The 26337-nt window shown below is 41.8% G+C and overlaps 1 protein-coding gene across 1 annotated transcript in view; it reads right to left on the bottom strand.

Moving 5' to 3' along the window:
* Positions 1-5521: 5521 nt before the first annotated feature.
* LOC115159185 (angiotensin-converting enzyme) overlaps positions 5522-26337 on the bottom strand; it is a 44894-nt gene continuing 24078 nt past the window's right edge. Inside the window, exons 14-26 of the mRNA XM_029708660.1 lie at positions 25579-25715; positions 25176-25334; positions 24873-24960; positions 21045-21188; positions 20642-20833; positions 20234-20331; positions 19957-20129; positions 19467-19690; positions 19048-19192; positions 18805-18903; positions 18376-18498; positions 17952-18136; positions 5522-6111 (exon numbers count right to left, since the gene is read on the bottom strand). Of these exons, the coding sequence (XP_029564520.1) occupies positions 5885-6111; positions 17952-18136; positions 18376-18498; positions 18805-18903; positions 19048-19192; positions 19467-19690; positions 19957-20129; positions 20234-20331; positions 20642-20833; positions 21045-21188; positions 24873-24960; positions 25176-25334; positions 25579-25715 (1994 nt within the window). The 3' untranslated portion in view covers positions 5522-5884. The remainder of the gene's footprint in view (positions 6112-17951; positions 18137-18375; positions 18499-18804; positions 18904-19047; positions 19193-19466; positions 19691-19956; positions 20130-20233; positions 20332-20641; positions 20834-21044; positions 21189-24872; positions 24961-25175; positions 25335-25578; positions 25716-26337) is intronic.

Here is a 26337-nt window from a genome sequence, read left to right on the forward strand (position 1 = left end):
GACGAGAGATGAACACTTCTCTAAATTAGGATTTATTTCACTGAACTGTGTGGTTTACGACAGTAGAGCGCCGGTGCCGTTGTTGTTGTTGTACTCATATAGAGGGAGTCGTAACACTGAACTTAATGTATAGGTCTTTGGCCTGATTACTGTACATGACAGCAATGTTAGCGGGCTACAGACACTACACTTAGGGCCATATTCAATCCGTATTGTGGAAATTCAACGTTACAGCGTGATTTGAATTTAAAGGCTCTGTTAGCAGAGACTGCATTCACGGTAAACGCTGTACAACACAGTGTACTGTAGATTGTGAGCGTGAACAACGGGATTTGATGTATTCATATTCTCGTAGGAAGTTACCCTATGACTGCTCAAATGGAATGACTGACTGTTTGAATGACTGCATTTCTCCTGAATCATTTACATTGTAACATTTTACTTGTGTAGTTTCTTCCATCGTTCATTACTGTGCTTCATATTGTGAAGTTATGTGGAATGTTTGGTAGGAGGCAGAGCATTTCTTGTCGTGGTCAACCCGCATAACTAATGCCCACAGAGCATTTCTCAGTCAACAGAGAGTAGACAGCTACTGGAGTTGTTACACAACTGTCTGCAGCACACCAAATGGCACCCTATTCTCTACGTAGTGCACTACTTTTGACAGTGGTGGAAAGTACTTAATTAAAAAAACTTTAAAGTACTACTTAAGTAGTTTTTGGGGGGTATCTGTACTTTAGTGTTTATATTTTTTTTTACAACTTTTACTTCACTACATTCCTAATGAAAAAAATGTACTTTTTATTCAATACATTTTCCCTGACATCCAAAAGTACTCGTTACATTTTGAATGCTTAGCAGGACAAGAATATAGTCCAATTCACTCACTTATCAAGAGAACATCCCTGGTGATCCCTACTGCTTCTGATCTGGTGGACTCAGTAAACAAAAATGCTTCATTTGTAAATGATGTATGAGTGTTTGAGTGTCCCCCTGGCTATCAGTAAATAAATAAAAAACAAGAAAACTGTGCCGTCTGGTTTGCTTAATATCTGGAATTTGAAATGATTTATTCTTTTACTTTTGATACTTAAGTACATTTTTGCGATTACAGTTACTTTTGATACTAAATTATATTGAAAACCAAACACTTTTAGACTTTTACTCAAGTACTATTTTACTGGATGACTTTCACTTTTACTTGAGTCATTTTTTATTAAGGTATCTTTACCTTTAATCAAGTATGACAATTAGGTACTTTTTCCATCACTGCTTATGGGCCCTGGTCAAAAGTAATACAATAAATAGGGGATAGGGTGCCATTTGGTCTGCAGCAGACAGTTGTATAACCACTCCAGTAGCCATCACCTGAGGCACCAGAGATATTCCTCTTCTGGCACAGCCAGAAGAGAACTGGCCACCCCTCATAGCCTGGTTCCTCTCTAGGTTTCTTCCTAGGTTTTGGCCTTTCTAGGGAGTTTTTCCTAGCCACCGTGCTTCTACACCTGCATTGCTTGCTGTTTGGGGTTTTAGGCTGGATTTCTGTACAGCACTTTGAGATATCAGCTGACGTAAGAAGGGCTATATAAATCAATTTGATTTGATTTGAATTTGATTTGATTCTGCAAAGAGATTCTTTAACCGGTCATCTGTAGTCGTTGCTACAGACGTTCCATTGACTCACACAGCGGCTTGGGAGGGAGGGGGATGTCAAATCAAACTTTATTTGTCACATGCGGCAAATACAACAAGTGTAGACCTTACCGTGAAATGCTTACTTGCAAGCCCTGTATAGCGGCAGTGGCGATTTTAGCATGTAAATCTTGGTGGGGCAAAACAAATCAAATGTGGGATGCATGCCAGCAAAGCCACTACACAACACATCACTAAGCAATACATTAATTGCACTATAAAAGTGACAAACGGTGCCCACAAACTGTTAGGGCCTACATAAAGCTGTCCCAACAGCAGAGTCCCAACAGCAGTCCCAACACCTTACCACTGCTACACCTGACTATCAGCGGAGCCATTCAGCCTCATTTACTGCCTTTTAAAAACACATAGCTGATATGGCTGACTTGTTAAACAAATGTGGTTTCTACTGACAATTGATATGTACAAACTATGGCATGAGGGGACGACAAGCGGATGAGGCAATCCGTAATTTCGATTAAGACATTAATGAGCGAGCTAGGACGTCCGTAGTCAATATAACTGTTTGTTCAGCACTTTTGAAATGTACAGCGACAAAATGTAGAACATGGGCCGTTCTTACAGTGTTCTCCCTGTACACTAAGTCAGAACCGTAGGATACAGTGAGGGAAAAAAGTATTTGATCCCCTGCTGATTTTGTACGTTTGCCCACTGACAAAGAAATGATCAGTCTATAATTTTAATGATAGGTTTATTTGAACAGTGAGAGACAGAATAACAACAAAAAAATCCAGAAAAGCGCATGTCGAAAATGTTAGAAAATGATTTGCATTTTAATGAGGGAAATAAGTATTTGACCCCTCTGCAAAACATGACTTAGTACTTTGTGGCAAAACCCTTGTTGGCAATCACAGAGGTCAGACGTTTCTTGTAGTTGGCCACCAGGTTTGCACACATCTCAGGAGGGATTTTGTCCCACTCCTCTTTGCAGATCTTCTCCAAGTCATTAGAGTTTCAAGGCTGACGTTTGGCAACTCGTACCTTCAGCTCCCTCCACAGATTTTCTATGGGATTAAGCTCTGGAGACTGGCTAGGCCACTCCAGGACCTTAATGTGCTTCTTCTTGAGCCACTCCTTTGTTGCCTTGGCTGTGTGTTTTGGGTCATTGTCATGCTGGAATACCCATCCACGACCCATTTTCAATGCCCTGGCTGAGGGAAGGAGGTTCTCACCCAAGATTTGACGGTACATGGCCCCGTCCATCGTCCCTTTGATGCGGTGAAGTTGTCCTGTCCCCTTAGCAGAAAAACACCCCCAACGCATAATGTTTCCACCTCCATGTTTGACGGGGGGATGGTGTTCTTGGGGTCATAGGCAGCATTCCTCCGCCTCCAAACACGGTGAGTTGAGTTGATGCCAAAGAGCTCCATTTTGGTCTCATCTGACCACAACACTTTCACCCAGTTGTCCTCTGAATCATTCAGATGTTCATTGGCAAACTTCAGACGGGCATGTATATGTGCTTTCTTGAGCAGGGGGACCTTGCGGGCGCTGCAGGATTTCAGTCCTTCACGGCGTAGTGTGTTACCAATTGTTTTTCTTGTTGACTATGGTCCCAGCTGCCTTGAGATCATTGACAAGATCCTCCCGTGTAGTTCTGGGCTGATTCCTCACCGTTCTCATGATCATTGCAACTCCACGAGGTGAGATCTTGCATGGAGCCCCAGGCCGAGGGAGATTGACAGTTCTTTTGTGTTTCTTCCATTTGCGAATAATCGCACCAACTGTTGTCACCTTCTCACCAAGCTGTTGGCGATGGTCTTGTAGCCCATTCCAGCCTTGTGTAGGTCTACAATCTTGTCCCTGACATCCTTGGAGAGCTCTTTGGTCTTGGCCATGGTGGAGAGTTTGGAATCTGATTGATTGCTTCTGTGGACAGGTGTCTTTTATACAGGTAACAAACTGAGATTAGGAGCACTCCCTTTAAGAGTGTGCTCCTAATCTCAGCTCGTTACCTCAAATACTTATTTCCCTCATTAAAATGCAAATCAATTAATAACATTTTTGACATGCGTTTTTCAGGATTTTTTTGTTGTTATTCTGTCTCTCACTGTTCAAATAAACCTACCATTAAAATGATAGACTGATCAGTACAAAATCAGCAGGGGATCAAATACTTTTTTCCCTCACTGTAAATAAAGGGGACATATAAACAGGCGATGAAAGCGCTTACAATAGTCGATAATTACATTTCTCAAAAACAGGTTAAAGGCTACATGTGCACCACCAAGTCAGAACAGTAGGTGAAATTAAGAGGTGAAAATAGACCAAATTATTAGGGTAAGGCACATGGGCTACTAACAGCTTACTATACAACATACGCTTAGTATTACTTTCTTAGCTACAGTATACATATCTCCCTGGCATGTTACATAATTTATGCAGCAGCATACAATAGATTTTTGGACTCACCTTGTTGTGTTGTGCTCACTTGAACAGGAAGGTGGCGAAGTGGTTCTTCGTGGGCAAATTTTCTCATCAGTCTTTGTCATTAAAGTCTGTCATTCTCTGGATTAATGGTTCTTTCAAGACAACTGGAAAAATAATAATAAAAGTAGAATCATGATGACGTCATTGATCTTCAGGTCGTAATTCTAGTAAGAGGCCCGAGTTCCGGATTTACAATTCCGAGTTGGATGAAAGTTCAAAACTTATTTTCCCAGTCGTAGCTCGTTTTTCCTGAGTTCCCCAGTTGTCTTGAACTCACTAAAGTCAGATTTTGCAGTTCCAATTTTGCAGTTGTTTTGAGCGCGGCACAAATCATGCTTCATTGACAGCACAGCCAATGTTGAATGTTTATCATTTTAAAATAGGAAAAGAGACTTGGGACCACACAGCCACTCCACTGAATAGCAGGCTAGTGATTGCTATGCAATGCTTGCAGTTACCCAGTGATTCCTTCCAAACCACTCATTGTTGAATTTGCGATTTCCTTCTTGTTGGATAATGTTTATCCAACGTTTTATCTATAATTTCTCTTCATTATTTCTCTTCATATGACAAGGATTAAAAAGGATTTGCCAGTAAATTGTCGACTTGATTCATGAGGATGACTCCTAGCTAAGATTTTGAAAGTATGATGTTGACATTGTCACGTCCTGACCAGTAAAAGGGGTTATTTGTCATTGTAGTTTGGTCAGGGCGTGGCAGGGGGTGTTTGTTTTGTGGGTTTCGTTGTGTTTTTGGTTTAGGTTCTATGTTTTCTATTTCTATGTTTATATCTAGTTTTCTATTTCTATGTTGGTTTTTTGGCAATGACCTCCAATTACAGGCAGCTGGTTGTCGTTGTCTCTAATTGGAGGCCATATTTAGTTGTGTTTGTTTCACTTGTGTTTTGTGGGTGGTTGTTTTCCTGTATAGCCTGTGTTGCCTTACGGAACTGTTTCGTCGGTTTGTTTATTTTGTTTAAGTGTTATCTTTAAATAAATTAAGAAGATGAGCACTATACCCGCTGCGCCTTGGTCCTATCCTTACGACGCCTATGACAGACATGATCAGTCCAATCAAAACTACTGTACATATAACGTGATTTGACGTCATTTTATCTATGATTGAGTTTTTTTTGTTGCTTAAAATGTGGGGCTCAAACAGGTGGGGCTCTGCCTGAGACGGGTCGCCACTGTATAGTGGTGTTATTTTATACCATGCTGTGTCAATGTACTGTAATTAAACAGTTTTTACCTGTTAACACCCATTATTTGATTGAATATATCACTTGTTATTACCTGCACGATTAAACACATTGTTAGTGTTTTATCCATCTTATCTTGCCACACAGACCCTCATTGACCAATGAATACAGAGCAAATGGACATTTCTCTCTCTTTATTCTCGAAAGACAAAGTACTGAATGATAAAATCTAATATTTCCAAAAACAATGCATACACAATTAATGACTTTACAAACAATCAGTTGAAACATTTGTTCCCCAGGCTCAGTGTTTCAACTATTACAAATAAATTACAAAACTGTTAGATTCTTTGTTCTTTGCATAGTAAAAATTATTTTGATTCCAAATTTATACAATAAATATACAAGACATCCAACATAGGGGAGAAGCAGACCAAAATAAGAAACAAAACCAATCAAGATGCTGGTACAAACAAACACTGATGATGACACTGCTGTTACGGGGAAGGTGATCTTCCCATTAGAGTAATACGTGCAGCCTTACTTCAGCTCCAGCTCAGATGAGGTCAGATCTCTTCGTTTTGATTTCTTGTACTTGTAGCCCAGGAGGATGGTGGCCACTAGGAGCACCAGGCCCAGGACCAGTAGGACCCACTGGCCTGCTGCAGCCGCTGCACCATCCAGACTCATGCCCAGAAAGTTCACTTTACCATTATCTAGAACTGGGATTGGGCTTGGGGCTGGGGGGGATGTTTCTGAGCCGTCACCTGGAAACACACACAGAGGTGAGTGATGCGAATCAGAAGACGTACTCTTATCCTGTTTCAATCTAGTGCAAGGCTTAAATGAAGGAACAAGAGACGGAATGCAATATGACATTATATGAAAGTTTACTGATGACAGGTAGCCGTCTGGGAGAAGGAGCTCCAATGACGAGGCTTAAAAGGAAAGATTAACCCATTTTGAATGTTATATCGTATTTGAGCATCTCTGAGTGATGTTCAATTGATTTCCAGGGTCATTTCATGTTTATCTGTGTATCTGAGCTATTCGCTATTCAAGCAGGCAGCGATACAGCAGTTATGACGAGTTTTGCGTCACATGAAAATTACCCCAGGAATGTTAGAACATCGCTCTGAGATGAATAAATATTATATAACATAAAAAACGGGTTAATCTTTCATTTAAAAAAGGAAGACTCAACGATATGACATAGATGCGGAACGAAAACAGCATAGTGGGTACATTTTCCCGCAACTAAGACCGTTGAAGCGTGAGGCTCAATTTCTCTGCTGTTTGGTGCCCTGGCTACCACGCTGTGATCAGCATGAAGCGAACCCGTGCACATGCACAGCTCCTGTGTGTAAGTCTTGTATCTCGCTCATCTCAATATCTGCGGTGCTGCTCTCGACAACGTCATTTCGCTGAGTCTACCTTTAAGGTTATTATAGCTGGTGGAGGGTTGTTGTTAACTTTTGTTGTAACACGCAAGTGAAAGAACTTGTGTACGTTTGACATATAAATGCATCCCAAGATTTATGCCCATTGGTTGAGAGAGAGGAAGGTGATGATTGCCTGTGTGTACCCATAGGTTAAACAACAAGCATTATTGTGCCGTGCTCATAGTCTAAAAGTTAAATGGGGGAATGACATTCCACACATGGCAAAGGAGAAACGAGAACATGAAACAAGACCAATGCTGATGATACCTTTGTATACATTCCCACTATGCCCGTAGAATAGGAAACAATGTGAATGACGTTGTACTTACTGGATAAAGTTAAAAAGAGCATTCAGACCAGCCTTACAGATTGAAAATTCGGAAACTACACTGAACAAAAATATAAAACGCAACATGCAATCATTTCAAAGATTTTACTGAGTTGCAGTTCATAAGGAAATCAGTCAACTCAAATAAATAAATCGGATCCTAAATCTATGGATTTCACGTCTGGGAATACAGATATGCATCTGTTGGTCACAGATACCTTAAATAAAAAGGTAGGGGTGTCGATCAGAAAACCAGTCAGTATCTGGTGTGACCACCATTTGCTGTCGTACACTTTGATACAGAGCATCCCAAACATGCTCAATGGGTGACATGTCTGGTGAGTATGCAGGCTATGGAAGAACTGGAACATTTTCAGCTTCCAGGAATTGTGTACAGATCCTTGCGACATGGGGCTGAGCATTATCATGCTGAAACGAGGTGATAATGGCGGATGAATGGCACAACAATGGGCCTCAGGATCTCGTCACGGTATCTCTGTGCATTCAAACTGCCATCAATAAAATGCAATTATGGTCTTTGTTCGTAGCTTATGCCTGCCTATACCATAACCCCACCTCCACCATGGGGCGCTCTATTCACAACGTTAACATCAGCAAACCGCTCGCCCACATGACGCCATACACGTGGTCTGCAGTTGTGAGGCCGGTTGACATTGGAGGCGGCTTATGGTAGAGAAATGAACATTCAATTCTCTGGCAACAGCTCTGGTGGATATTCCTGCAGTCAGCATGCAAATTGCACGCTCCCTCAAAACTTGAGACATCTGTGGCATTGTGTTGTGTAACAAAACTGCACATTTTAGAGTGGCCTTTTATTGGCACCAGCACAAGGTGCACCTGTGTAATGATCATGCCATTTAAGCTTCTTGATATTTCACACCTGTCAGCTCATAAAACATGGGACTAACACTTTATATTTTTGTTCAGTGTACATTACTTTTCCAAGGTTGCTTGTGACAAAACTGTGAACATTGAGACCAAGTCTTAATCTCAGAAAAACGTGGTTAATGCATAATTAGAAAGGAAAGAGTTTCTCTTATCCTTTCCGTCATTTCATCTTTGTTCAGTCAGTGTGGTCAGAGAACAGAGGTCTCTTCTGCGCTCCCCCTCTTTTCTGAAATTCCATTTTCCCCTCTATCGTGTTCTTTTCCCCTGTCTTTTCGACATCCCAGTCCATCTCTCTCCATTGTTTTCTCCATCTACAGGATTTCTCTCCTTCGAGTCCCGTCTCCTCGCTCTATCTAATCTCAAACTCCTCCTTTCAGCAGGAACTCATCATGAAGGATTGGAGGTATTGATTTCATTGCTAGGAGCCTCTAAACCCATTAAAAACAATGCTTCAGCCCTGACAACAGTTGTTTCTCTGCAGAGGGATTGGTTTCAGCTTAAGTACATTGGAATTTTAGTGGCTCTAATCATTGACCTATAAAAGAACTGGAGACAGCGTCAAAGATGGCTGACTGTTGTTTTCAACGTAATCTACTCAAATTCGCATACGCCGTTTCGTGGTGGCTGCCATCTGCTTTACAGAGCCCATAACGCTTGCGCGTCAGCACTTAGTGTGCACTGGAGGTTAGCATGAGCAGCGATGATGTCATCACATTTTCCAAAAACCCGGCAGACATCATGTCAGAAGGTGATTGTAGCTGGTGCATGAAGTCAGACACAGGAGAGCAAAATGAGTGAGCAATGCACTTTACTCAAAAAATAAAAGGCACAAGGTAACAAATACACTTGACCAAATACAAACGGTAAATATTACGCATAGGGTGAACACAGCACCCGTTGGAAAACCAACCATCATGAACCGAAATGAACATTGAAACAATCACACTCAAAAACGTGGGGGAAACAGAGGGTTAAATACATGAACATGTAATTGGGGAATGAAAACCAGTGTGTGTAGAAAACAAAGACAAAACCAATGGAAAATGAAAGGTGGATCATCGATGGCTAGAAGACCGGTGACATCGACCGCCGCCTGAACAAGGAGAGGGACCGACTTCAGCGGAAGTCGTGACACATCAGTTGAATATAAAATGTTAATATCTTCGGCTATGAGTAAAATATCATAAAAAAATAATAATAAACGGCCCCAGCACAATGGTGATAACGAAAGGGTATTTTTAGGAATGTTCTAATTGGACTTCTCTATGGGGCTGGGCTGTCTATGGGAATTGTCTTTTTTTGGATCGACTTCAGCTAAACTGCAGTACTGAAATACTGGCCTCTGGGTACATTGGAAAGGGTGCTATTGGAAAAAACATTTAAGGAATGTGTACTTCCATCTTGTTATCATAATGCAAATATTGAGCTTTAGGTTCTTCTGGCTTTGGTCCCAAAACTGTCCAAAGTCAGCTGAACTGCTACTCTGATAAAGTGTCATTAAAAATAAGACGCTACAAGGCCTTAGTAGTATTTTGTCACCCAACACACATCTCCAAGTCATCAAATCGTCAAGCTTCACTACTAAACTATGACTTGTAATTTAGTAATTCAGTTAAATTAATGAACCCTAAAAAGTGTCATCAGGGGTCCATTTTGACCCCAAGAGGTTAAACAATGTCCTAATTTCGAAAAACTTTGATCCTTTGGAAATGTTAGGATGTCAAGCAACTATTTACCAACAATAAAACAACATTTATCATGCATTTATTTATCTATTTTACCTTTATTTAACTAGGCAAGTCAGTTAAGAACAAATTCTTATTTTCAATGACAGCAGAACTGCCTTGTTCAGGGGCAGAATGACAGATTTTTACCTTGTCAGCTCAGGGATTCGATCTTGCAACCTTGCATTTAGTAGTCCAATGCTCTAACCGCTAGGTGCTTCAACAAAGTACTGAGGAAAGGGTCTGAATACTTACATAAATATATTTCAGTTTTGTATTTTTAATACATTTACAAACATTTCTAAAAACCTGTTTTTGCTTTGTCATAATGGGTTATTGTGTGTAGATTGATGCATTGTATAATCTCTCTTTAGTATACTATTGGTGCACGCTAGTATGAAAATGTGCTGAAAATGTGGAATCAATAGTCAACTGTACAGAATTTGGCACAAAGTACAGTTGAAGTCAGACATTTACATACACTTAGGTTGGAGTCATTAAAACTTGTTTTTCAACAACTCCACAAATGTCTTGTTAACAAATTATACTTTTGGCAAGTCATGACACGAGTCATTTTTCCAACAATTGTTTACAGACAGATTATTTCACTTATGGAACTGTATCACAATTCCAGTGGGTCAGAAGTTTACATACACTAAGTTGACTGTGCCTTTAAACAGCTTGGAAAATTTCAGAAAATGATGTCATGGCTTTAGAAGCTTCTGGTAGGCTAATTGAAATCATTTGAGTCAATTGGGGGTGTACCTGTGGATGTATTTCAAGGCCTGCCTTCAAACTCGGTGACTCTTTGCTTGACATCATGGGAAAATCAAAATAAATCAGCCAAGACCTCAGAAAAAAAATCTAGACCTCCACAAGTCTGGTTCATCCTTGGGAGCAATTTCCAAACTCCTGAAGGTACAAAGATCGTACTTTTTGGAGAAATGTTCTCTGGTCTGATGAAACAAAAATAGAACTGCTTGGCCATAATGACCATCGTTATGTTTGGAGGAAAAAGGGGGAAGCTTGCAAGCCGAAGAACACCATCCTAACCGTGAATCACGGGGGTGGCAGCATCACTTTGTGGGGGTGCTTTGCTTCAGGAGGGCCTGGTGCACTTCCCAAAATAGATGGCTTCATGAGGAGGAAAATGATGTGGATATATTGAAGCAACATCTCAAGACATCAGTCAGGAAGTTAAACCTTGGTCGCAAATGGGTCTTCCAAATCAACAATGACCCCAAGCATACTTCCAAAGTTGTGGCAAAATGGCTTAAGGATAGCAAAGTCAAGGAATTGGAGTGGCCATCACAAAGCCCTGACCTCAATCCTATAGAAAAGTTGTGGGCAGAACTGAAAAAGCGTGTGCGCACAAGGAGGCCTACAAACCCGACTCAGTTACACCAGCTCTGTCAGGAGGAATGGGCCAAAATTAACCCAACTTATTGTGGAAGCTTGTGGAAGGCTACCCGAAACGTTTGACCCAAGTTAAACAATTTAAAGGCAATGCTACCAAATACTAATTGAGTGTATATAAACTCTGACCCACTGAGAATGTGATGAAAGAAATAAAAGCTGAAATAAATCATTCTATCTTCTGTTATTCTGACATTTCACATTCTTAAAATAAAGTGGTGATCGTAACTGACCTAAGGCAGGGAATTTTTACTAGGATTAAATGTCAGGAATTGTTAAAAACTGAGTTTAAATGTATTTGGCTAAGGTGTACGTAAACTTCCGACTTCAACTGTAGATGTATGTACCCTGAAAAGATATAGATATGGACCAACCCCAGTTATGGCCCCTGGGGGGGGGGGGGGCGTGGCAGCCACTATAAGTATAAAAGTTTGCCTCTCAGCTACAGATAGTCCTGTTAGCTATTGGAACCTCAGGAAAAGCTAGACTACAATAGCTTGTTGTACACTTCAAGCATTTTATTTACTACTAGTAGCCTATCCAGGAGAGATTCCAGTAGTGTGGGAGTGATGAGTAGGCAGAACGCACGGTGAGCTTTCCTGAATAACTGGACATGCCACATGTGAGCATATTGGTGGCAGCATTTAATATAGGACGACTTGGGAGACTGATGATCTGGTGAACTGTCGAGAACAGACACGCAACTGATCCAAATAGTTGCGTAATCAGACCTAGGCTGTATGCCGTTTCCGCATGAAACATGCATTCAAAAAGAGGACGTTCGAGCGGTTATTCAAATTAGCCTAGTACATCACTGCAGTTTACAGTCTAGACAATAAATGTACTCACTTGATAACAATGTTGTAGCCTAGGTACAATAAATGGTATTGTCTAAAAATGTGGGACTATTCAATAGAAGAGCTTTGCGTGCCTGGGGACAGCAGAGATCTGCATGGAGGAATGCAGATTTCATAATCTGTTAACTTTTGTTTCTTGCTCTTTGACAGGTGAAATATTTATAGCCCTAATATTTAGCTAATGAATGGCCTAATAACTAGCAAATATTTAACTTGATATTTTGGCCACACATCTCGATCTTCTCTCTTCCGGCTGTTCCTGTGTTCAATAGGCTATAGGCCACGTAAGCATAGGCCAAATGAACTGTCGGGGAAAGTTGACGATAGAGTGCGCGTTTGTGTGATCACTTTGGCGTTTGGCGGTGATGATGACAGTGTGGCACTGATGCATTACAAATGGTTGCCCCGGACAGCCATAGAGATGAGCACAGTGAAAAAGAAGATCCAAATGAATTCACAACTATAAGAAAAAATGGTAATCACTTGCAAACCACTTGAGCAATAAGGCAAGCAATGGCATGCTGTAAAATATGCGCAGGCTAAACTGCAGGCGTTTGTCGTTGAAATGTTGCATTTAAATATACGTTTCTACGTATATTATTTTTCAGTACATGTAGGCCACATGGAAGTAGCCTATTATTTTCACTTATCACTATGAAAATGCACTCACCCTGAAAGGTCTGTGTTACCGTACAGTTCATTTCCGGTGGGCAGTATTATGACATGATGAAAGTATTTTCCAATAACAAGAACGCGAGGAGGCAGCAGGGTAAGTTTAGGCTATTTACTAGATTGTGCAGGTAGAAAACATGTCAGCAGGTGACTTTAAACTTCAACACCCACAGTGCACGCATGCTATATAGGGGAGTGCGCTTAACGTGCCCGTCACCACTATACCTAATACACAACACTCCTGTATGTATATTTATGTATGTATGTACAGTATGCATATGTGTGTATACAGTACCAGTCAAAAGTTTGGACACACCTACTCATTGTAAGGTTCGGTATTTATTTTCTAGGTCAACCTTGTGTCCTGTTTCATTGTGTTCTTGAACGTTGCCCTGTCTTTCATTTTTGTTCTTTGTAATGAATACTCAGGGAGAAAAAGGTGTAGATTCACGCACAGAGCGCGGCAGGTGTTTAGGAATCGCGGTCACAGGCAGGCAATGGTCATACACAGGTAGGCAAACAGGCAGGTGAATCAAAACTAGGACTGAAGGCTATAACTGGTTTTCACAAACGAGCTTGGAAAAGGCTTAGTAGAGTCAAAACTAACAATACTTCACAAAGACACAAACAGAATGATCTGGACTAAATAAGGAGCTGATGAGACCAGGTGAGTAACTAACACAGGTGAAATCAATGAACAAAAATGAAAGACGGCTACTTTCAAGAACTCAAAGAAACAGGGCTGTGTTCAAGAACACAAAACAGAACACAAGGTTGACTAGGAAAATAAATACAGAACCTTACTCGTTCCAGGGATTTCTTTATTTTTACTATTTTCTACATTGTAGAATAATAATGAAGACATCAAATCTATGAAATAACACATATGAAATAATGTAGTAACAAAAAAATTTTTTAAACTTCGCCCTGAAGGCCTGGTTTCTTCAAAGCAGCCACCCTTTGCCTTGACAGCTTTGCACCCGCTTGGCATTTTCTCAACCAGCTTCATGAGGTAGTCACCTGGAATTCATTTCAATTAACCAGCGTGCCTTGTTAAATGACAGTCCATTATTTTAAGAAATGAAGGTCAGTCAATACGAAACATTTCTTGAACTTTGAAAGTTTCTTCAAGTGCAGTCGCCATCAAGCATTATGATGAAACTGGCTCTCATGAGGACCCCCACAGGAAAGGAAGACCCAGAGTTACCTCTGCTGCAGAGGATAAGTTCATTAGAGTTAACTGCACCTCAGATTGCAGCCCAAATAAATGCTTCACAGAGTTCAAGTAACAGACACATCTCAACATCAACTGTTCAGAGGAGACTGTGTGTATCAGGCCTTCATGGTCGAATTGCTGCAAAGAAACCACTACTAAAGGACACCAATAATAAGAAGAGACTTGCTTGGGCCAAGAAACACGAGCAATGGACGTTAGACCGGAGGAAATCTATCCTTTGGTCTGATGAGTCCAAATGTGAGATTTTTGGTTCCAATCGCCGTGTCTTTGTGAGACGCAAAGTAGATGAACGGATGATTTCCACATGTGTGGTTCCCACCGTGAAGCATGGAGGAGGAGGTGTGATGGTGCTTTGCTGGTGGCACTGTCAGTGATGTATTTAGAATTCAAGGCATACTTAACCAGCATGGCTACCACAGCATTCTGCAGGGATACACCATCCCATCTGGTTTGTGCTTAGTGGGACTATCATTTGTTTTTCAACAGGACAATGACCTAAAATACACCTTCAGGCTGTGTAAGGGCTATTTGACCAAGGAGAGTGATGGAGTGCTACATCAGAATACCTGGCCTCCACAATCACCCGACCTCAAACCAATTGAGATGGTTTGGGATGAGTTGGACCGCAGAGTGAAGGAAAAGCAGCCTACAAGTACTCAGCATATGTGGGAACTCCTTCAAGACTGTTGGAAAAGCATTCCTCATGAAGCTGATTGAGAGAATGCCAAGAGTTTGCAAAGCTGTCATCAAGGCAAAGGGTGGCTACTTTGAAGAATCTAAAATATATTTTGATTTGTTTAAAACTTTTTTGTTTACTACATGATTCCATATGTGTTATTTTCATAGTTTTGATGTTTTCACTATTATTCTACAATGTAGAAAATAGTCAAAATAAAGAAAAACCCTACTCATTCAAGGGTTATGGTCAGTACAGACCACAGAATGGCGACCTGCCAAACACTAATGGAACTTCTTGACAGATTTTTTTGTTGTTGCATGGGCCTCTTTACCCAGCTGCGCATCAGCCAAGAGTTAAGAATACTGCGGTATTCACTGTGCCGCGAAAGTCCGCACATATCTTGAAGCTACCATCCTTCTTGGCCACAGGCACAATTGGTATAGCCCACAAAGGCTGTGTTCACACAGGCAGCCCAATCTAGATTTTTTACCACTAATTGGTCTTTTGACCAATCACATCAGCTCTTTAAACATCAGATCTGATTGGTTAAAAGACCAATTAGTGAAAAAAGATCAGAATTGGGCTGCCTGTCTAAATGCAGCCTTAGAGTACTCCACTGGCTTGTAAACCCCCTGAGCCACCAGTTTATCCAGAGCCTCATCGATCTTCAGCTGGAGAGTGAAGGGTACTGGGTATGTTTTAAAAACTTAGGTGACACCTTAGGGTCGATGGCTATGGACACAGGGGCCCCCTGCCCCTGGAAAGCTTCTTATTCCTCCTTTCTAATCAAATCCAAAGCGTTTTGCATGTGATAAACCCCCGTGACCCCGATGGCCAAGACTCAAACCAGTCAGGGCCCAGTAAACTGGCACCTGAGCCCTGGATGACGAACAGGGGTAGCCTTCTGTGGTTGCCTCGATAGCTCACATCCACAAAAATCCTACCCCGCACCTCTAACTGGACCTGTGATCATAGCCTTAACACTTCATTGTCTTGCAAAAGGTCTGGTGGCTCATCAGGCCACAATGCATGGTAAGTTTCTTCACTAATCAGTGAACATCTAGAGCCTGGGTCAGTCCTCCATTACATGCTCCAGACACAGTTGGAGAAGGACCGGGCCTTCAGGGTGAAGTAGGCTTGTGAAGATGGCATTTTATTGCATTCAATGCATCTTATACCTTTTTCAAATGTGATTGTTACTTGTATTTTATTTGGGTCCAAAACAGTTTCATTATTCAAACCATTCCAAATGTATACCACAGGAGGTTGGTGGCAGCTTAATTGGGGAGGATTGGCTCATAGTAACGGCTGGAACGGCGTAAATGGAATGGTTTTGAACTCAAACACATGCTTTCCATGTTTGATACCATTCCATTTACTCCATTCCAGCTATTATTGTGAACTTTCCTCAGCAGCCTCCTGTGATGTATACATTTACCATCAACTTCATCCTCAACAGTCAGTTTGTCTTGTCAATTTCAGTGTGTTCAGGTGTGTTGGCCATTGCTAGTAATTGGCCATAGCTGATCTTAATTGGTTTGTGTCTTGAAAAGTGGTCTGTTTGAACAGTGGGAAAATAAATGCTTGGAAGAGGTAGACATGCTGTATACTCTGCAGGAAAGGTTTTTGTTATTTTAATTAAGCTTTTAGCATGGCCTGTGTTTTAACCATCTGTTTTATAAGCCTAAAATATTTATTAAATTCTGACAATCTTCATCAGTCCAGTTATTATTTGAACATCTTGATGTGCACGGGGTACGGCCAGCTCTGTCACATGGGTGGGTATCATCATAACTCTTTGCAGTAGGGAGGTCCGCACTCAGCAGCACAGCTCCATTTATTTTCACCATTATCAATTTCATAACCCTCAAAACATTCCAGCCTTTCAACGTACTCCTCCCAGGAGCTATTCTTTTCATCAGCAAACTCCGCCATGATCGCGACGATAGAGTAAACTCCACTTTGGCATTTTACTCATGAATCTTCTTCCATTCTAGTCTGTATCCACTTCGTCGCCAGTATTCTGTACGTGACATGAAAGTACAATCCAATAACGAGGAAGCAGTAGGGTAAGTCTAGGTGATTTTCTAGATTGCAAACGTGACTGCCATGTCGGCAGGTGACTGAACTTCTACACCCACGGTGTGTGTACTCCTTAACGTGCCTATCAACACTACATTTAATCCTTAAGAGTCTGATTCACCCGTCTGTCAATCTAAGTAACATAAACAATCCCCATCAAAATCTGTCAGTTTAAGATAAGGAGGATGCACCATGAAAAAAGTCATCTCTGTCAGCATCTGTGGTGGTAGGTGACGGATCTATAGCGGTGGTTATTAGACATCCCGAAAATCAGTCTTCTCACAAACGTCTGTAGCGTCCAAATGGTTTGGCCTACACACTAATATGACCACTCCATGGAACGATGACTCCAACACGTCACGGGACTCGTCTGAGGGTAACCCATACAAATGAATGGAAGTATGGAGGTAGTTGTGCCAACAAAAATAAGGGGTGAAATGTGTCAAATCAAAATGATTTCCTGAACTTTCTTATCTGGCCATGTTACATTTTTGGGGGGGAATACCTAAAATTGTAAATCAAATGATTCATGGCATGACCATCTTAAAGCAAATCCATATGTTAGCTTAGTAGACACCCCCCCCGAAAAAAACAACTGATGCGTTGATCAGCTGATTGACAGGTGTACTGTAGAACGATAAACTTTTCTCTAGTGTGGATGCTCGCCAACATGTATAGTTTATTGTCCTTGCTGTCGATGGCCCTTAACACAATTGATTGTGTGAGACAAATTTACGACGAACTTGACATCCCGAACAATCGCGCACTTTACCTAACGCTCCACCCACTATTCATTTGAATCAGTAAAAAGTAACCTAACGTAGCAGGTATAAAAGAAACACCTGAAACTGTTGGGGGAATTTTTTTTGAGAGATTCTCTTCTGCACTGTTCAACCAATCCAGTAAATGTGGAGGAGTTAAGATGGAGTGTCGCCTTGTTAACGTCCAAAAGCAGAAGTCACGTTACAAGCGCTCTTTCCATTTCCCCAGAAAACTGGATGCATCCATTTGGGTCCAGCCCCACTGAGGGTGGGTAAAAAGAGACGTGCACTTCATGATAGGTCTAAAACCATTCGTCATAATTACGAGCTGTATTTCATTTAATTCAATCATTTTTGGGGGTAATTTAAACTTTTAAATGGGCTAAAAATACATAGTTTAAGTGTCATAGCAACAACAAATTCAGTCATGCCAAATTTTATTTAACCATTTTATTTGGATAAAGGAGGTACGGTAGGGCGGGCCTGGCTATCAGACTTACTTGGTGGTTTCCAGTCATATTCAGGCCAGCCTCTGACCTCGCCATTCTTGTTGTTCTCTGCCTCCAGCCAATCAGTGAGAGGTTTGAAGTACTGTACCAGTGGCTTGGCGGACATGGTAGGCTCTCCAGTGATCATAGCCATCGCTTCAGGCCAGGGCTTACTAAAACCCAGCTTCATCACGTCACTGCAAAACACAGGAAATGGATGAAACAGTCATTCCAAGAGTACAGAAAGAGCGCCTATTTTTCTACAGTCAAACAAATGTTTCAGATGCAAAGGTTTATATACACTATACAACACTTCCGCATATCTGAACGACAACTTCGAACACATTTACATAAACGACATCTATCACATTAAAAAGATTGACAGTGCTTGTCATGGCGATAGAATGCTACTCGTTTGAGGGTGTACATTACTGACCCTAGAAGTTTCCCTGCCTCTTTGGAGCGGTAGATATCACATTGGTGGAGAGGGCCTACATGTCCGGTGGCGTCACACAGAGCCTGATGAAACTGGAACTGGATGATGAAGCTCACGAAGTACCTGATAGGAAGACACTCCGTCACATGACGTTCCCACTGCATCCCACATACAAAACGCTCTGTTTTTATGAACGCCATCTAAATCTATTGATCGACACGGTGAGAATATCGGTAAACCCAACGTAGGCCCACTTGTGTTTTTATGAACAAGACAAAAGTGATCAAATGAAAGTTGGTGGTTTACAGTTGAATGCTTGATTCACTGTTTTCTGTATGTGCGTTGCGCCACTGATTTCATCAAACGTTCCTTTAGCTTCCTCCCTAAGAGCTGTATCCTAGTTAGAGTAATAAACGTCAGACAATGCACCTGACATAGGGCACATTAGCAGGGATGTGGAACTTTGCACCTGGGTCAAAGTCCTGCTCAGTGCGGGCCACAGGTGGACACAAGCCCTGGTACTTCATTCTGGAAGGGACAGACCGTACAAAGAAATAGTCTTTCTGTTACTTTTACATAGATGAGATAGTGAATATCCCCCTTCTCCATCCTCCCTTAAAAGTATTTTTATTTTTCCATTTTCTTTATTTTTTATTTTGTAGCAGTCTCTACCTCATGTTCCACCATTCCTTGTTGTACTCCTCCTGAGAGATGCGTCCATCAAACACTTTCCACCTCCACTGGTCCATCAAGTAGCCGAAGGGCAGGAAGGCAATTTTGTCCAGGGCGATGCTCATGAGGTAATTGATCATACTCTCTGGAAATGAACAGATACATTCATGTTTAGAGTGGATAGTGCAATCACAGCATATAGCTAGTTAATTTATGTTCATCACACAGATTGCTTTAAAATAAAATGTTTTGTTAATGCTGTGGCTGAAGCGGCACTGTCACCACATAACCCTTTTTTTCTGGTTGGCAGAAGGTCTTAGTAGTGAATTGAAATTGTCAAAAAAGGGTTAGTTATTTTCCTCATTTTTGAGAGCGAAAAACCTGGCCAGAGTCAAAACATTTCATTAGTATGCGCTCACCTGGGTTGTCCTCCACCACATCCAGTAAACCAATCTCCTTTAGATGCTGGGGAGTGGCGACGGACAGGGCCAGCACATCACCAATGGCCTCGTGGAAGCCTGGGTTGGCGCCGTCGCGGAAGGAAATAGGTTGGTCCTTGTACTGCAGGAAGTACTGCACATGACCCATCTCATGGTGCACGGTGATGAGGTCATCCATGGTTATCACGGTGCACTGTTTGATCCTGGAAATGAAGGATAAGAATTCATCATTTTAATGGTCAAAAGGGGCTGTCATCTTTGTTTTTCATAGGGAATGCTAACACATCTTGAAAGGTGAAAAACAAAGACTATGGGTGGGGGGTAGCTTGGGTGGTACTCAAACCTGCAACCAAGTACATGTCAGTTCCAATTGCCAAGTTATTAGACCAAAAGTTCCAAAGCTCTTGACAAGGTTTCTGGCATTGTAATGTTCTAAGGAAGCCACAGACTCTACGTCCCTCCAAAGTACCTGACGTCGTTGCGGTTGTAGAAGTCCCAGGCGGAGGCATGGCATACCACGTTGCGTCCATCATTGGGTTTCTCTAGCATGGACTTGGCCCAGAACTCTGGAGGCATGGGCAATAGCCCCAGAGAAGTGAAGAAGTTGTCTGACTCTTGGAACATCCTGGTGGCATTCCAGCCCTGTGGAGAAAACCCCAAAAAGGTTTTCCTGGTCCGGTCACATGGAAACTCCATAATATACAGCCCTTAAACAGAAAACCCTGCAGTGGTGACGGTCTTCTTACCTTGGCTATCATGGCTGGTGTCGCGTCTACTTGAGTGGCATCGGGGTACGGAATGGCCAAGTCCATGATGCCAGACCAGGTCTGCGCCCACATGTTGCCTGATAGGACAAGAGAAACATGGCTGTGCTGTTTTATCCATAACTGAACAAAATGTTAAACAGATAAGCTACTGTATATTCCCGCCTTGCACCACCGACAGAGCTCAAACCAGTGGATTTAGATTCAAAGCCAGGTCAATCACTAGCCTGTCAAACACACCGTCACGTGCAATGCTTCTAAAAGCAAACGAAATCCAGATGATTCCCCAAAAAACATCCACAAAACAGCAGAACATCAATGGTCATACATAATGTAAAATGAGTTTTGGCCTTTGGTGCTGAAATCCATGCTGAATTCTGACAGTCTCACCTAGAAGATGGGCAGGGATGGGTCCCTTCAGGTTGATGCGTTTGCCTCCATACTTCCTGTAGAGAGACCTGCGCACGTAGGCGTGCACATTGAGATAGAGGGGCTCCAGCTCCTTCCACAGACGCTCCAGATCCTCTTCAAAGGAGGGGGTCTCGTACAGGGAGCGCCAGAACGCCCCATTGTCAGAGTGTCCTACAGTATGAACAGACAGCATTAGGGTGAGGGGGAATTCAGTGCCAGAATAGCACACAAGTAATTAGCGGAAACTGACAAGGCTTCCCCCATCCCCTATTTTATTTGTACTAGCACTTGAAACCTGCCCTCACCAATTAGAAGACAGATGCTGGCAGTTGGGAAGTTGAAATGTCTTTAGGAATGGGTCTGTTATTTTTGAAGGCCTTACCGTTAAAAGCGGCAGCTTTGTTGGCCAGTTGCACATATCTCTTGTAGTCCTGTCGCAGTTCTCTGCCAGAGGCATTTCTCCAGCCCTGCCAGGTGAACAACAGCTCATTGTAGTCTCTGGACTCAGCCATGATCTTCTGGAGGTCTGAAACCAGAGATGGAGTCAAGACCAGGGACCGGTTTCCCAAAGCATCTTAAGACTAAGTTTATCGTAAGAACCTTCATAGGAGCATCATTAAATCTCAGAGCTGTTTCCCAAAACCCTCGTTATTACACTTGCACTTAAACACTTTTCACAGCGTCATTAGATACATTTTTGCCCTTCTGTCATTTTATACAGAGAAGATCTCCATTAAAAATAAAATCAAGTTGTTTTTCTGTCTCTCTGTGACCGCTGATAACTTCAGAAGTTGACTACAAATACAAAGTTGCCAATGTCTTTGCAATTGTTACAAACAAGTGAAGAATACAATTATGCTTCAAATAAAAACAGATGACTGCATTATACACTGTGTGTATATAAAACATTAAGAACATGACTGACCAGGTGAAAGCCATTATCCCTTATTGATGTCAATTGTTAAATCCACTTCAAATCAGTGTAGATGAAGGGGAGATTTTTAAGCCTTGAGACAATTGAGAATGTGTGCCATTCAGAGGGTGAATGGGCAAGGCAAAAAAAGTGACTTTGAACAGGGTATGGTAGTAGGTGCCAGGCGCCCCGGTTTGTGTCAAGTACTGAAACGCTGCTTGGTTTTTCACGCTCAACAGTTTCCTGTGTGCATCAAGATTTGTCCACCACCCAAAGGACATCCAGACAACTTGACACAACTGTGAGAAGCATTGGAGTCAACATGGGCCAGCATCCCTGTGGAACGCTTTCGACATCTTGTAGAGTCCATGCCCCGACGAATTGAGGCTGTTCTGAGGGCAAAAGAGGGGGGGGGGGCTGCAACTCAATATTAGGAAGGCGTTCCAAATGTTTGGTATGCTCAGTATTTCAATCATATTGGAATTAATTTCATGTTCATTAAATTGAGTTCTATTTTGCTAATTGTAGGCTCAAATCTTTTGCCTCAATATATTTAATGGTGTAACGTGCTCAATGATGTGCCATATCTACGAATTAGTGTGTTATTATAGGGTAGGATATGCATTAGGCTAGAATAAGCTATTTGCAGGCTGTAGGTGATAATACAGTTGAAGTCGGAAGTTTACATACACCTTAGCCAAATACATTTTAAAACTCAGTTTCACAATTCCTGACATTTAATCCTAGTAAAAATTCCCTGTTTTAGGTCAGTCAGGATCACCCCTTTTTATTTTAAGAATGAGAAATGTCAGAATAATAGTGATTTATTTCAGCTTTTATTTCTTTCATCACATTCCCAGGGGGTCAGAAGTTTACATACACTCAATTAGTATTTGGTAGCATTGCCTTTAAATTGTTTAACTTGGGTCAAACGTTTCAGGTAGCCTTCCACAAGCTTTCCACAATAAGTTGAGTGAATTTTGACCCATTCCTCCTGACAGAGCTGGTGTAACTGAGTCGGGTTTGCAGGCCTCATTGCTCGCACACGCTTTTTCAGTTCTGCCCACAAATTTTCTATAGGATTGAGGTCAGGGCTTTGTGATGGCCACTCCAATACCTTGACTTTGTTGTCCTTAAGCCATTTTACCACAACTTTGGAAGTATGCTTGTGGTCAATGTCCATTTGGAAGACCCATTTGCGACCAAGCTTTAACTTCCTGACTGATGTCTTGAGATGTTGCTTCAATATACCCACATCATTTTCCTACCTCATGATGCCTTCTATTTTGTGAAGTGCACCAGTCCCTCCTGCAGCAAAGCACCCCCACAACATGATGCTGCCAGCCCCGTGCTTCACGGTTGGGATGGTGTTCTTCGGCTTGCAAGCCTCCCCCTTTTTCCTCCAAACATAACGATGGTCATTATGGCCAAACAGTTCTATTTTTGTTTCATCAGACCAGAGGACATTTCTCCAAAAAGTACGATCTTTGTCCCCATGTGCAGTTGCAAACCATAGTCTGGCTTTTTTATGACGGTTTTGGAGCAGTGGCTTCTTCCTTGCTGAGCGGCCTTTCAGGTTATGTCGATATAGGACTCGTTTTATTGTGGATATAGATACTTTTGTACCCGTTTCCTCCATCATCTTCACAAGGTCCTTTTGCTGTTGTTCTGGGATTGATTTGCACTTTTCACACCAAAGTAAGTTAATCTCTAGGAGACAGAACGCATCACCTTCCTGAGCGGTATGACGGCTGCGTGGTCCCATGGTGTTTATACTTGCCTACTATTGTTTGTACAGATGAACGTGGTATCTTCAGGCATTTGGAAATTGCTCCCAAGCATGAACCAGACTTGTGGAGGTCAACAATTTTTTTCTGAGGTCTTGGCTGATTTCTTTTGATTTTCTCATGATGTCAAGCAAAGAGGCACTGAGTTTGAAGGTAGGCCTTGAAATACATCCACAGGTACACCTTTCAATTGACTCAAATGATGTCAATTAGCCTATCAGAAGCTTCTACAGCCATGACATCATTTTCTGGAATTTCCCAAGCTGTTTAAAGGCACAGTCAACTTAGTGTGTGTAAACTTCTGACCCACTGGAATTGTGATACAGTGAAATAATCTGTAAACAATTGTTGGAAAAATTACTTGTGTCATGCACAAAGTAGACGTCCTAACTGACTTGCCTAAACTATAGTTTGTTAACAAATTTGTGTAGTCGTTGAAAAATGTGTATGTACATTTTAGTCATTTTGCAGACGCTCTTATCCAGAGCGACTTACAGTAGTGAATGCATACATTTCATACTTTTATTTTCCTGTGCTGGCCCCCCGTGGGAATCGAACCCACAACCCTGGTGTTGCAAACACCATGTGTTGCAAACTGAGCTACAGGGAACTAACAGTCTGATGAACTAACAGTCTGATTTAACAGTCTGATGGCCTGGAGATAGAAGCTGTTTTCAGTCTCTCCGTCCAAGCTTTGATCTCCGCCTTCTAGATGGTAGTGGGGTGAACTCGGGTAGCTGATGATCTTCTTGGCCTTCCTGTGACACCGGGTGCTGGCAGTGTGCCCCCGGTGATGCGTTGGGCTGACCGCACCACCCTCTGGAGAGCCCTGCATCTGACTTCAACTGTATCTCTTGGAGCTTATTCGTAATCAGTATTGTGGAATTATTAGAATGTTACGGCAAGATGTGAATGGAGAAAGCTGATCTGAGAGCAGCTATGCCTTTCTTTGGATCCTATCAATATCGACACATGCACTAACGACGCACTTAAAGAACGTTCTCTCTGCGTGGTGTTTTGCGAAACGCATGTTTCATCTTCGGCCATTGTAAGAACAATGCATCGTTAAAACACTCATAAGCCTGCGTTCCATCGCTAAAGGGAAACCAGGCCCAGAACTCTCGAGACCCAAACCAAGACCAGACCAAAACCCAACCTCTTGAGACCCAGAACCAGTGTATCAAGACTATGACAAGAACAATAAATGTAAAAGAACAAAATAACTTTTTTGTATTTTTTGATGTAAAAGAACAATAAAAACGATGGTTTTGTCTGAGACCAAGACCCAGTGTATTGGGACCCAGACCAGGACCGCAAGATCAAGACTCCATCTCTGATTCAAATCCCCTGGGAAAGTGGAATTCCTTACGAGTTAGTCATGTCACCTCTTTTGTCAACTTTTTCTCCAGATGATAGTATTTGGGTTTTTTTTATATTGGATGTAAAAAAATAAAAAAAAAAAAACACTGAACCAGGCATGGGATTGGGCAAATATATTGTGTGATCTTACCTGGGTCCAGTGGATGGCAGGTCCCATTGGCTCTGCACACCTCAGCCACACTGTACTTGGTCTCCATGTTGGCCAGCAAATTGTTGTACTAAGCGAAAAACAATGACCAACGGCATAAGAACTTGCAACTGCCCAATGCGGATTCAAGTTTTGTTAATAGGCCTACTTATTAAATTGCTTTAGAATAATTTCATTAAACATTGAGGTCAATATAATGTGTTTTTTTTTTGCTCTTGATTTAGTGTGTGAATAGGGGATCATTTGAAGGTCTTGGGTCAATAAAAGCATTCAGCTAATTCTTACCTCTTTCAGTTCCTCGTCGGGAAGTCCGGCCCTTTCAATTTCACCGAGTTTATTCAAGATACGCTTCACGGCCTCATCCTGGAAGTCTGTGGTGTCATACTTGCGGGCCTCCTTTCCATAGGTCAGTGTGTGGTTAGACATGTCCAAATTCTTCTGCAGCTGGAGACAGAGTAAACAACACACTCGTCAAAATTGGTTTGTCCAAGTGCAAGAAATGTGCCAGAAAAGATGCCGGTTGAGCCGTGGAATCAAGTGTGTTAGTGGTGGGCTAGAACAAAAGCCTGCTCATCCTGTAGCTCCTCCGAACCATGTTTCAGAAATACTGAGAGCAATTTGTGGGTTAGTTGCCTATGTGTACAGTATAAATGAGAGCTGCTCCATTCAGACACCAGACAACTGTTACCATGTTCTGCCTGTTCTTCTCATTGATATCAGTGTTGTAGGCCCACGATGCCTCAATGTAGGCATTCCAGACCACTTCCGCAGTGCTGTTGTACTCCTCCAGGAAATTCTTCGCCTGCACCTCATCTGCAATCATGTCTGGGTATAGAGAGAAAGGTACAAGTAAAGTAGAATAGCTTTCGTAGCTCAAGCTACATGGCTATGTGACCGTGGCCCGATTCTAACTTAAGCGAGTATAGCTTGAATTTGTATGCAAATTCATCTTTCAATGTCACCATACACAATTTAAGAGAGACGTAAATATATTTGTATTGATTTTCCCATGATTCAATGCACATTGTAACAATGAGAGTTCTAAATGCAATGTCCAAACAAGGGAAAAAATACCCATCACTAATAACTACAATAATCATCATGTTCGGGGTGGCAGGGTAGCCTAGTGGTTAGAGCGTTAGACTAGTAACCGAAAGGTTGCAAGATCTAATCCCTGAGCTGACAAGGTAAAAATCTGTCGTTCTGCCCCTAAACAAGGCGTAACCCACTGTTCCTAGGCCGTCATTGAAAATAAGAATTTGTTCTTAACTGACTTGCCTAGTTAAATAAAGGTAAAATGTTTTAAAAAATACAATCATTAATAATAACGATCACAATAATTGCAGTCTACAATTTCATCAAATGTAAGTGGAATCAATCAACAAAGACATTCATGACCAACAATTAAGTGTTCATATAATTATGTAGATTTTTGTAAGACCATAAT

Source organism: Salmo trutta, chromosome 2 (assembly GCF_901001165.1).
Source record: "Salmo trutta chromosome 2, fSalTru1.1, whole genome shotgun sequence".
In the NCBI taxonomy this organism is placed as follows: Eukaryota; Metazoa; Chordata; class Actinopteri; order Salmoniformes; family Salmonidae; genus Salmo; species Salmo trutta.